Source organism: Ceratotherium simum, chromosome 3, assembly GCF_057802395.1.
Source record: "Ceratotherium simum simum isolate JZ-2026a chromosome 3, ASM5780239v1, whole genome shotgun sequence".
Classification (NCBI taxonomy): domain Eukaryota; kingdom Metazoa; phylum Chordata; class Mammalia; order Perissodactyla; family Rhinocerotidae; genus Ceratotherium; species Ceratotherium simum.
The window spans coordinates 23,940,820-23,954,029 of record NC_141902.1 but is presented as its reverse complement, the minus strand read 5'-3'; the positions used below and the strand labels follow the sequence as shown (position 1 = coordinate 23,954,029).

General features: G+C 50.7%; 1 protein-coding gene across 3 annotated transcripts; it reads left to right on the top strand.

Moving 5' to 3' along the window:
- On the top strand, nt 1–8,280 carry PCK2 (phosphoenolpyruvate carboxykinase 2, mitochondrial). Of its 3 annotated transcripts, none has more exons than XM_087423325.1 (10): nt 1–166; nt 2,316–2,561; nt 3,011–3,195; nt 3,281–3,484; nt 3,782–4,029; nt 4,353–4,515; nt 4,792–5,010; nt 6,974–7,063; nt 7,353–7,448; nt 7,672–8,280. In XM_087423325.1, the coding sequence occupies exons 1-10, from the start codon at nt 138–140 to the stop codon at nt 8,124–8,126; spliced, it is 1,935 nt and encodes a 644-aa protein (XP_087279451.1). In that variant the 5' UTR covers nt 1–137; the 3' UTR covers nt 8,127–8,280. The 3 variants fall into 3 exon arrangements, with proteins under 3 accessions (XP_087279451.1, XP_087279447.1, XP_004421260.1); XM_087423321.1 differs by having other exon boundaries at nt 3–166; nt 6,926–7,063; XM_004421203.3 differs by having other exon boundaries at nt 14–166; nt 3,842–4,029; nt 6,926–7,063.
- Nucleotides 8,281–13,210: the final 4,930 nt, after the last annotated feature.

Below are 13,210 nucleotides of genomic sequence, written 5' to 3'. Positions count from 1 at the left end.
CGCCCGCCTCCCTTTTAGGCGCCTCCGCCCCAGCTTTAGCTCCCGCTCGCTTCACCGCGCTCCTTCCTTCCCCGCCTTCCATATCTCCCCGGCTCCGCTCGTTTTCGTGGCCACTCCGCAGTCCCTGCCCAGGTGCCATGGCCGCTGTGTACCGCCCCGGCCTGCGGTGAGTGACGCCCAGCCCGGGGCCAACCCGCACCTTCCGCCGCGCTCGCCCCCTCGGGGCTGCCTGTTGCGCTCTCCTGCTCGCCCGCCTCCGCCCGGTTTCCCATCTGAGGAGGAGGTGGGCAGGGGGCGAGCGTTTCTTGATCCCCGGCCTCACCGGGCGTGCGTCTCGCCAGAGATCAGGGGCGGCCTCAGCCCTCCGGGTCTCTCGGTTTCCGTCGCCTCCTCCCCTTCCCTGCTCTGCTGATCTCTGACCGCGCGGTCTCTGTCTGCCACTCAGAACTTCCTCCTCTCTCCTCTCTCGCCCTCGCGGAGCCCGTTCTCCGTGTCTCCTCTTTCCTTTATAGATGTAACTCCTGTGCCCCAGGTTGCGATGAGCAGCAGTAGGGGTCAAGGGTGCATGAGCCCCTGGGGATTGAGTTTAGAGCTCCTTAAGGAAGGTAGAAGGTAAACATCCATTCCCCGGCCTCCCCGGACCGGAACCTGGCGGGAAGCTCGGCGCAGACAGAGAGACCTGCGGCCAGGAGAAGGAGGGCAACAAGGCGGAGGAGGGGGCCAGGTTCAGTTCTCCTGTGGCTGGCTTCCTCCCCTATCCACGACAGGAGCCCCTAGGCCGTGCTTGTCTGCCCTCTCCCCCTTTTCACAACTTGCTGTCTTCCCTCTGTAGCCTCCCTTCTCCCCAGCTTTTGTCCCCGAGTCTGAGCTGACCGCGTGTCTCTCCCACAGCTGGTTCCACTTGGCCAGCCTTCCAGGTGGGTGGTCCCTGGAGCACAGGAAAAAGAAGGTTCCGCTCAGGGGACTGGAGGGAACTGTGGGAGCTTCTCAAGAGACTCCCTCAGCAGGCTTCCCATAGAGAGAGGCTCTCCCCAAGACTGTATGCCTTTAAAATTAGTGCTCAGGAAAATCTTGAGTCAGGAACAGACCCAAATCCCAGGAGCCCTCCTCCTCTGCCCCTGGGGCCACACTGGGTTTCCCTTCTGCTCTGCCCAGGGGAAGCCACCCCAGCTGCCACTCCAGCCAGGCTCCAGCTCCCACATCCGTGATCTGAGCTTTCTCCCTTTCCCGGGCTTACACCCTCTGAGTTTGAGCTTCCTGCAGTCTGATGTTCCACCCTACCACCAACACCCAAAGCTCTCTAGACATGTGTCCTCTAGGAAAGAGAGCCCAGGGAGGGACAGGGTCACATGGTCCTGGGTGTGTGGGGCACAGTTTCTGGTGGGTGAGGCCCTGGCATAAGGGAAAGGCATCTTCCCTCTCTTGGCCTTTGCTCTCTCTGGATCACTCCACCCTGGGTTCAAGCCAATCAGAGCAGACCCCTCTTCTCCCTCTCTTGGTGGTTTCAAAGGACAAAGAACAGGGACCCTGCCCTCCTGGGAATCCAGGCTTGAACCCCAGCCAGTAATATTCCCCAATAGTCAGCCTTCCACACAGTTCAAAAATACCTACCCAATGGCAACATTCTAGGCAATCCTTGTTGGCCCAGATGGGCAGCAGCAGATCTGATGCCTGGAACCTCAATATCCAATCTCCTACTCTCTGTGCAAGAGCCTGGAACTGTACCATCTAGAATCCAGAAATCTAGACATCTGGAACTGTACCATCTTAAAGACTAGGTTCTTTGCTTGAGGCTCTCACAGTCTTATAGTGTACACACGAGAAGAAAAAAAATAAAAACAGCTGCCTTTTCAATTTATAAAAACTATACTTGAGAATGGAAAGAACAGGGAGGAGAGCTTCAAACATCAGACACATGAAGCTGTCACCTGGGCACAGTTTATCGACACTTGGGCCAAAAGCACTTGCTCATTTGTAACATTGACCAGACATCATTAAACGTGGCCGTGGGCTAAGCCTGCAATAACATCAGCGAGCCTACACATGCACTTCCACACAGCCAGGCATGTGCCTTCATGCTCATTGGGCGAGCCCTGTCCCTTGCTGACCAGGAGACATCCTCACTAAGTGTCATAAAGGCCACAAGATACACATGGCCTGAATCCATCCCACACACCTACTCTGACCTGCTCTTCATGGTGCCTGCACCCAGACTTGCTTTAGCACGCTCCCCAGCAGCACAAGCTTCCCGTTCCCTCTGCTTGCCCATCCTCCATGAGAACACCTGGCTCGTTACCTCTCTGTTTCTTCTGCAGGCTTGCCTGGCATGGGCTGAGCCCCTGGGGCTGGTCATCACGGCGCAGCCTCCAGACCCTGCGGGTACTCAATGGAGATCTGGGTCAGCTGCCTGCTGGGGTTCAAGACTTTGTGGAGCGCAGTGCCCACCTGTGCCAACCAGAGGGCATCCACATCTGTGATGGGACCGATGCAGAGAATGCAGCCATACTGACTCTGCTGGAGCAGCAGGGACTCATCCGAAAGCTCCCCAAGTACAATAACTGGTAAGCCCTGAGCCCAGTGACCGTGACATGGGGACAGCGGCTGCACTGAGGCCTCTTTGGGTTAACCAAGACAAAATCAAAGTTAACTAGGCCATCCCAATGGAATGAGCAAGAGTGGGTGCTCTGGGGGAAATAGAATTAGGAATTACTGGGATTCGTCTATATTTTTATGTTAAATGAAGCTGATACAAATAAAAGACATTGCTTTTTTTTTTTTTTCTCACAAGTTCAGGGAGTTTTGGCCAGGGGCAGAGGCCTTTAGAGGGCTGGGGCCATGGGAACTACCCCTTAGCTGGGACAAAACCTGGAGGAAGTGACTGAGATGCGAATGAAAGGGAAACAGTAAGGCCAACAGAAGACCTAGAGTCAAAGCTGGGCTTGAAAGAGTCGGTCTGGGGCTGAGGGAGGTCTGCTGGCCACCATCTTCCTGATAATCCCCTCTCCCCCAGCTGGCTGGCCCGCACAGACCCCAAGGATGTGGCACGAGTAGAGAGCAAGACGGTGATTGTCACTCCTTCTCAACGGGACACGGTGCCCCTCCCAGCTGGTGGGGCCCGTGGGCAGCTGGGCAACTGGATGTCCCCAGCTGAGTTCCAGCGAGCTCTCGATGAGAGGTTTCCAGGCTGCATGCAGGGTAACCAGGGCCGGGACACAGAGCAGGGGCACTGAAGGGATGAACAGGTTGGAACCCTTCATCCAGGCGGCGTTTTCCTCCGCAGGCCGAACCATGTACGTACTTCCGTTCAGCATGGGTCCCGTGGGCTCCCCACTGTCCCGAATCGGAGTGCAGCTCACCGATTCAGCCTACGTGGTGGCAAGCATGCGTATTATGACCCGGCTGGGGACGCCGGTGCTTCAGGCCCTAGGAGATAGCGACTTTGTCAAGTGTCTGCACTCCGTGGGCCAGCCCCTGACCGGGCAAGGTGAGTGCGGGCTCTGCCCAGGAGAGGACACAGAGGCCTGCCTGCTCTCGGAGGGAACCCCAAATCCTCCCCATCCTTATAGTGAGACACCTAGTTCCCAGGATCTAGGGCAGCAGTCTGGGCTGGGGTGAGGCTGTGTTGGCAGAGCAGTTTGCACAAGACTGAGAAAAGTCAGTTACCCATGTCCAAGAATAGGAGCATGAGAGCTGATGGATAGTATGAGGTGGGGGCTTTAGCCACTCACTGACACCACCACTGCTCCCAAGTGTCTCTCCTGCCAACCCCTGATCTCTCCAGGCCCTGATACCCCAGTTCCTGATGCCCCTGCCAGCAGCCCAATGACCCCATTGTCCCCAGGGGAGCCGGTGAGCCAGTGGCCATGCAACCCAGAGAAAACCCTGATTGGCCACGTGCCTGACCAGCGGGAGATCGTCTCCTTCGGCAGCGGCTATGGTGGCAACTCCCTGCTGGGCAAGAAGTGCTTTGCCCTTCGCATCGCCTCTCGGCTAGCCCGGGATGAGGGCTGGCTGGCGGAGCACATGCTGGTGAGGGCCTGGTGAGGACTTGGGCAGCTGCGGGGGGCAGGGCAGGGGCGGGGCCTGGCCAGTCAGCCTCAGCCTTGCCTCCCCACTGCCAGATGCCAGGCTGGTGGGCAGGGACTCTGCCCAAATGCCTGAAGCTTTGGCCCCAGGCTGCTGAATGTTGGGGGGCTTCCCCTTGCCACCACCCCAGGCCCACTGGCAAGGGAGTGCACCTGTTTAGTGAATAAACATTGGTCCTCCCTATTAACCCCTAGCTGTCCTTCTCATGCAAACCATGCCTGACCTTTGGTGACCTCCTCCTTATTCCCTGTCTCCCCAATGTGCAGATCCTGGGTATCACCAACCCCACGGGGAAGAAGCGCTATGTGGCAGCCGCCTTCCCCAGTGCCTGTGGCAAGACGAACATGGCCATGATGCGGCCAGCACTGCCAGGCTGGAAAGTGGAGTGTGTGGGGGATGACATTGCCTGGATGAGGTTTGACAGTGATGGTGAGAGGCCCTCGGATCATACTCTCGGTTCTGGCTCTTACCAGAGCATAGGAGTCTCCTCTCCACTTCTCCAGGAGCTTTGTCAGTAAGAACCTTTCCCTGAACAACCGACCCTGCCCTGTACCTCCAGCAGCCCAGCCACCCTGGAGACACAAAGCCTCTCCCCGGCAGATCCAGAGTCCAGCTCAGGGCACGGAGGGGCAGAGCAGGACCTTCTGTGGCCGCACTTTTCAACTCTTCCTGTTTGGTCCTTTCTTTCATGTCTCCTCCTGACAGGGCAACTCCGGGCCATCAACCCTGAGAATGGCTTCTTCGGGGTGGCCCCTGGCACCTCTGCCACCACCAATCCCAATGCCATGGCCACAATCCAGAGTAACACTCTTTTCACCAACGTGGCTGAGACCAGCGATGGAGGCGTGTACTGGGAGGGCATTGACCAGCCTCTTTCACCTGGCGTCACCGTGACCTCCTGGCTGGGCAAACCCTGGAAACCTGGTATGTGGGGTGGGGGAGTCGTGACACAGCCCCCCAAGGGCTCAGCACCTTGATGATGTAAAAGCTTCTCCACAACCTGCAGCCATCTTCCAGGACTCCAGGAGGCACAGGAAGTTATGAGTGTTCGCAGTTTCCAACCCCAGGCAAGGCCTCAGTTCACATCCCAACTCCACCGAGTACTTGCTTTGTGACGTGGCTCAGTTGCTTAACCTCCCTTGCCTCAGTTTCCCTAAGAGCTGAATGGTGTAGTTATCACAGTCTCTACCTCACAAGGTTGTTGGAGGATTCAATTACATGATGCATGCAAAGGGTTTAGCACAGTGCTGAATACATAGGAAATCCTCAATAAATATAAGCTGGATATTAAAAAAAAAAAGAAAGAAAAAGAAAAGGAAGGACTGTTTTGAAGATTGTTACAGAAGGACTTGGACTCAAAGCACCATCCATGCAGTTTGACCCATTAGGAAGGAGGAAGCCTGCACCTCCCCCTGCCACTTGGCTCCCACCATCCCTGGATAATAACAATTGTCTAAAGGTCAGTGTTGTTACCCTCGGCCTTCCCGGTCCCTCCAACACATGCACCCCAATCCTTCCAAACCGAGTCAGACCAGCTCTCTAGCCTCTCTTTGAAGCTAGTTTCTCAACCTGGCCATTACCCCTCGTGCCTTGCAGCACTGCCCCCTCCCCCAACCCTGCACTCTGGACCTGCAGTTTTCAGTGGCCTTCGGCAGTCAGAGAGCCAAGAGAACTAGGATGGGAGCAAAGAAGCATATGGCAGGGGAGGTGGCCTTGTGGTCACTGAAGCCTGTAGTCAAGTCTTCCAGGCTGGCCTAGCAGTCACCTTCCTCATCTAATCACCCTTCATTTTCTCCAACATAATCATTAAGCCCTCCTCAGCCTCCCCACCCAACTGGGAAATCCAAGAAACTTTCATATTTCCCCACAGGCTAGCTCCTCAACCCTTTTATCATCTCTGGAGTCAGGGGTATAACTAGTGTATGTTGTGCCCAGCTTCAGTTCCCAGAATAATACCCTATGCTAGGCTCCTGATTTGGGGCCTGATGAAAGTACAAGAGAAGCGGAAGGGATGGCTCTTATTGAGAGTGGAGGCAGGAGCTAAGGGGCAGGAAGGGGGCAGGGGGTGCTGGCTGTGACTCCCTTGCCCCCTAGGTCTGACCAGCAACCTCTGGCAGAGAAGGCACCGTGTCCATTCAGGGCCCCCATGGTGGTGCCTCGCACATCTACCACTGACTCAGTCCCAGCCCCTCTCCAGGGCACCTGAAGGGGCCAGATGACCTGGGCTCCTCAGGTTACGCCTGCCCAGGTTATGTCCTTGTCTGAGTTCTTCAAGCCCTATCACTCCATCGGGGTCTGAGCAGACCCAGGGAAATCACCAAAATTCTGTTAGCTTTAAAATCAATACCTGTTTGCATTTTGATAGCTCAGGAGATTCTGTCTTCCCCTGTTTGTTAATGGAAAGTCAATTGTCTGAAATACTGACCTGACAGCCTCAGTTTTTGCTTTAGGTTTGAGCGTTTATTTAAATAATAATCCTGCAAAGAAAGAGTTTTGGGGGGGAGCATTCTATTATAGCCTTATGCCAATACCTTACCCCATTCCTTTGAGCATTGGTCAGTGCCACGTGGCTACAGTTTGGCATAAACATTAGTACCCTGCTGAACCCCAACTCCTCTCCCATTCTTCTCACATAGCTCAGCTGGCTGTACCATTATGGATAAACAACCCAGGCTTTTAGGGGAAATGTCCTGGCTCCCTTCTTCTGACTCCTCACCACACGAAATTGCAGGGAGCTGATGAGGCAAAAAGAAATTGTGCAAGAGTGCATGCACATGTCTATGTGTGTTGGGGTTGGACGTGTCCTTGGAAGTGACAGTATTTGTATTTTCTCTGCCAGGTGACAAGGAGCCCTGTGCACATCCCAACTCTCGCTTTTGTGCCCCAGCTCGCCAGTGCCCCATCATAGACCCAGCCTGGGAGGCCCCTGAGGGTGTCCCCATTGACGCCATCATCTTTGGAGGCCGCAGACCCAAAGGTAAACATCGTATGGGTTCCATGCCTGCCTGGTAAAGAATCTGGCTGTATATCGGGGCCCACGTCCCTCTTGTACTTAAAGCTGAGGGAGCCTCAGCCTGGACCGCCAACTGTAGCTGTCTGTCTCCAGAGCTTTGCCCTGGAGAATGCAAAATTGGGGGGAGGCATGGATTTGAAAATGGGACAGCTGAGGTCCTAGGAGAGAGAGACTAGGGGTCAGCATCACCAGAAGGGATGGAGTGAGTGTGCAAAGAGAAGGGCTGCCTGTGACCCTGTCACTGATGTTCTAGGAGTACCCTTGGTATATGAGGCCTTCAACTGGCGCCACGGGGTGTTTGTGGGCAGTGCCATGCGCTCTGAGTCCACTGCTGCGGCTGAACACAAAGGTGAGCGACCTCCCGTTGTCCCTCTTCCTTCCCTTCCTGAGCCACACCTTCCTCCTGCCTGCCCCCTCCCACATGTACCTTTTCCCCAGTCCCTTCTCTTCACCCTGTCCCAAGCATATTCCAGAACCACAAACATTTCACAACTTCCTCTAACTGGAGCAGAGTGCCCTTCTCTTCTCCAGTAAGTAGGAAGATTTCTTACCCATCCTGCTCCCCTCCCCAGGCAAGATCATCATGCACGACCCATTTGCCATGCGGCCCTTTTTCGGTTACAACTTTGGGCGCTACCTAGAACACTGGCTGAGCATGGAGGGGCGCAAGGGGGTTCGGTTGCCCCGTATCTTCCACGTCAACTGGTTCCGGCGCGATGAGGCAGGCGGCTTCCTGTGGCCAGGCTTTGGAGAGAATGCTCGGGTGCTGGACTGGATCTGCCGGCGGCTAGAGGGGGAGGACAGTGCCCGAGAGACACCCATTGGGCTGGTGCCAAAGGAAGGTGCCTTGGATCTCAGTGGCCTGGGAGCCATAGACACCACCCAGCTGTTCTCACTCCCCAAGGACTTCTGGGAACAGGAGGTTCGTGACATTCGGAGCTACCTGACAGAGCAGGTCAACCAGGATCTGCCCAAGGAAGTGTTGGCTGAGCTGGAGGGCCTGGAGGGACGTGTGCGCAGAATGTGACCTGAGGCTGCCCTAGGAATAGGAGAGCCACCAGGCTTGCAGAAAATATGAGTAATTTGATATAAGTAACATCTTCTGGGTGCCATGAGACCAGGCCACAGACCTTCCCCCACACGCTATCCAATAATAAGAGATGCTCATTGATTTTACATAACATTTGTGCTGTTTTCATTGCCTGCCTGTCTTCACAGGCTTCCCTCTAACACCAATTTCACAATCTTCTTCCAGTCCTTCCGAGCAGCTGGCACCCAGGGTGGCCTAGCCTGACACAGCCTGGTGGTATCAAGGATCTGTCTCACAGGCAGCCCTACCACTGGGCCATATAAGTAGAAATTGCTGGGAGAAAGCACTATCTACTCTGGGTCCTGAGGTCTTAAAAAGATGGGGGCCTCTACGAGCTGCTTAGAATAGCCTCCAGCCTAAAATTTCTGATCTCCCACTCAGACACACAGAAACCTCTAACCTCATTCGCCAGTGAAGCTGTTCCACTGGTGATTCTCAAACCTGTTCTTCCTCCTCCCTGACCTGAAACTGGGACTTGCAAAGTATTCACAAATGCTTATTCAGTAGTAAGACAGCTAACACTTCTACAGTACCTTCTTTGTGCCAGGCACTGTTCTAAGCACATTACAAAACAACCCTTGAGGCAGGTACTATTTTACAGATAAAGAAACAAAGGCACAGAGAGGTCAAGTAATTGCCTAAGGCCATACAGTTGAACAGTACAGCCAAGGGTAAACAATGACTGCATAGACATGTCTCATAGCAGCACAGACTTGTAGAACTATAAGGACCTTAGAATTCAACTGTTCCATGCTTCTCAAACTTAAAAGTGCATATGAATCACCTGGGGATCTTGTTAAAATGCAGATTCTCATTTAGCAAGTCTGGGATGGCCCAGAGATTCTGTTTATCTTAGAAGCTGCTAGGTGATACTGATGCTGCTGGTCAGGGGACCACAGTTTGAGTAGCAAGGCCTTGGCTTAAACTCGGAAATCAACTTTAGAAGGAAATTACAAAAACAGTGTGATGATCCTACATAAATCAGGGGCATCAGCTGAGGATAAGTTCACCTGTAATCTGGATCAGGCTGAGTGAATGTATAAACTGAGGTGGGTAAGATGGAAGTGTGTACCCAGAAAATGAGAACAAACTTCAACAAATAAAATGGAATTACTGGGAATTCCCTCAAAAGAAAACACTGGAGGAGGAAACACCAAGTGGTCTCATAGAAAAAAGCCATTAACCAGCTACAATGTGTAAGAGCAGAAAAGAATCTAAAGGTCAGAGCGGATCAAATGCTAAAACACAGTTAACAGGGGAGTACAATGCACTTAAAAATAGATAGCCATAACATTCATTATCTCTGGATTATTGAATTTCTTTATGTTTTTCTGTATTTTCTAAATGTTCTACAATAAGCAATTACTTGTTCTATGATAGAAAATATATATTATTTAAAATAATATATCTCTGAGAACAGTCCACTGTAAATCAAGAAATTAAACGGGCCGGTCCCATGGCTTAGCGGTTAAGTGTGCGCGCTCCGCTACTGGCAGCCCTGGTTCAGATCCCAGGGGCACACCGACGCACCGCTTGTCCGGCCATGTTGAGGCGGCGTCCCACATACGGCAGCTAGTAGGATAAGCAACTATGACAAACAACTATCTACTGGGGCTTTGGGGAGAAAAAGGGAACAAAAGGAGGACGATTGGCATGGATGTTAGCTTAGGGCTGATATTCCTCACAAAAAAAATAAAAACAAAAATAAAAAAGAAATTAAACAAAATGTATAAGATCTAAACATTCTTTAAATGACATAAAATATAGTCTACTTCCTTGCAAAAGACAAACAAAAAATATATAACCAAATCCTCAGCTTCAGAAATAGCATGTGATAACTGAAACAATATGCTCAGAGGCAGCATAACACAGATGTTAGGCACATAGTAGACTCAAGCCAGGGGTGCCTCTCAGTTTCCTCATCTGTAAAATGGGGATGTGCCTACACCTCACAGTGTTGTTAGGAGGATTAAAAGAGTCAGTGGAGCCAGGCACTCAGAACTATGCCTGGCGTGGAGTAATCATTGAATATATGTTAGCCGTCCTCACCTTTCTGCTCTATATTGATTAAAGTAGGCCCTGTAAGCCTATACCATATATTGCCAACTCTATAGATTAAGAGAAAAATGAGCAATGTCAATAAAATTTAGGGGAGAAAGAAAATATGTTTGGAAACCAGTCCCTTCAGGAAAGAGGCAGGGAACTGAGGTTCCAGGCACCTTTCTGGTGTCTAATGCACAGTGATGTGAAGCTATTAGCCTCAAAAGTGATTCTGTCAATTAGAATAACATTGGGCTGCATGCCCTGAGGTTCTAGATAAATGACAAAAAGTAGTTAACACATTTTAATTAACCATTTTATTTTAAAATAAAACACAGATACAGAAAACTGTACAAAACAAAGGTAGTAGAGCTTAATAAACTAATATAAAGCGAACACTCTTGAAACCATCACCCAGAGAGAGAAACAGAACTCTGCCAGACACCAAATATCCCCCACCCCCATGTTCTTCATCTTCATCACAGCCCCTCCCTCCTGGCATAAATAGATACTATGGTGCATGATAATCAGTTCCTTGCATATTTTTTTTGTAGTTTTATCACCCAAATGTGGATCCCTAGCCATTATAGTTTAACCTCATTTTTTAAGCCCATTTTTTAAAATTTCATCTGCCTTTTCAGTATCTTTCAATCTACAGGTTCCCCTTCCATTCCTTTCTTTTCCTTCAATTTACCCAGTAAAGAATCCAGGCCTGGATGCTCAACACCTAGATTCATTAATTTACTAGGGATTTCAAAACAACCATATTCAAACTGTCACAATAGTTGGAATACTTGTACAAAGGGACACTCCCTTTACCTTCTATTTCATTACCCTGAGGTACAGTTTATGTAGGAACAGCAAGATAACTGCTGGATTCTTTTCCTTTATTTACCATCTTCAAAATAATGATTTGGTTTCCTATCGACCTTCAAAAGGTGACCAATTAGTCACGCATACACACCCACACACAAACCATATGAACTCATGGATTTAAACATACTTAATGTTTAGTAAATTATCCTTATTAATGTTCATATTGTCCCCTCTTTGGCCATCAGAGCTCGGCCTGAATCCTTTTGACATTACGCTGACAGTGTTTGCTGGCCTCTTTGCTATCTGGTATGATAAGTTGTTCCACACTCATCTCGTGCATTTCCTGCCTCAGACCTGGAATCAGCCATTTCTCAAACCTCTGGTTTCTTTCCATGGGAAATGGTATTTTAAGATCTGGGTGGTAGGAGTGTCACTGCTACTGGCTTGGTCATTCTTTCTCGACCTTTTTGGTGGATAGGGACAGGAGGATAAAATTATGAGTGCATAGGAATAGCTCCTATTCCAAGTCAGGGCCAAAGGGTTTTTAACTTCTATATCACGTCTATACCTCCTATCCACCACACAAAAAAATTCTGGTTCTCAAGGACACAGGACATGAGAGTATTAGAAATCCCATAATTACTCAATTGCTTTAGAGTCAACACAGTTTAAGTCCTGGGTAAATTAGCGTACTTCTCCCTTTCATTCTACACACAGAATGCTAAAAGATGGCCGGCCCTGTGGCTTGGTGGTTAAGTGCACGCGCTGCAATGCTGGCGGCCCGGGTTCGGATCCCGGGTGCGCATCGAGGCACCACTTCTCCGTCCATCCTGAGGCCGAGTTCCACATGCCGCAACTAGAAGGATGTGCAGCTATGACATACAACTATCTGCTGGGGCTTTGGGGGGAAAAAATAAAATAAATAAAATCTTTAAAAAAAAAAAAAAGAATGCTAAAAGAAGATAATGTATAGGGGGCCAGTCCCATGGCTTAGCGGTTAAGTGCACGTGCTCCACTACTGGCAGCCTGGGTTCAGATCCCGGACGCGCACCAAGGCATCGCTTCTCTGGCCATGCTGAGGCGGCGTCCCACGCACAGCAACTAGAAGGATGTGCAACTATGACATACAACTATCTACTGGGGCTTTGGGGAGAAAAAGTGAAAAAAAAGGAGGAGGATTGGCAACAGATGTTAGCTCAGAGCCGGTCATCCTCAGCAAAAAGAGGAGGATTGGCTTGGATGTTAGCTCAGGGCTGATCTTCCTCACACACAAAAAAAGAAGATAATTTATAAATAAACATATGTCATCAGTCACTTTGGAAGACAGAACTTTCTCTGTGCTGCCCGGAACTGTACACGTGTACCAAGAGCTCTGTGCAGTCACCAGGCTGGGAGCTGAGGTGGCAAAGAGGGAGCACAGGGCTAGCGAGAACAAGAAACATTTGCTTTCCTTCTCTCTTCTCTAGCCCAGCCCGCCCTCTAGTGGAGATGCTAATGAGCAGGAAACAGCCCAAGGCAGGTCAGACAGGAAGTCAACTGGCTGACATTTACTCAGCACTTACCAGGACCCTTCCTAAAATGAGTGCTGAAGGTAGGAAACCTCTCTGTGGCTTGAAGTGGCTTTAAGCGTAGCTGGAGAGAGTAGAAAGAGAGCTGGAGAGAGTAGCTGCCCAAATGAAAAGCACTTTACAAACTGTCACCAAGCAACATGCCAAATTTAAAAATCATGAGAGGAAAGGCCAATAGGGTTTATCAAAATGACTTAATTATAATTATTTTTAAAGAAATACCATTTTCCTTTAATGGAACACATAGTATACCCTAAGATATAAATGTTCACATACATTTTAAAAATATTATGTCACAAGTGACATAATCAAATCTATAGGCTTAAAAATCTTTTACATACAGGGCCGGCCCCGTGGCTTAGCAGTTAAGTGCGCGCGCTCCGCGACTGGTAGCCTGGGTTCAGATCCCAGGCACGCACTGAGGCATCGCTTCTCTGGTCATGCTGAGGCCGTGTCCCACATACAGCAACTAGAAGGATGTGCAACTATGACATACAACTATCTACTGGGGCTTTGGGGGGGGGGGAAAGGAGGAGGATTGGCAATAGATGTTAGCTCAGGGCCGGTCATCCTCAGTAAAAAAAGGAGGATTAGCAT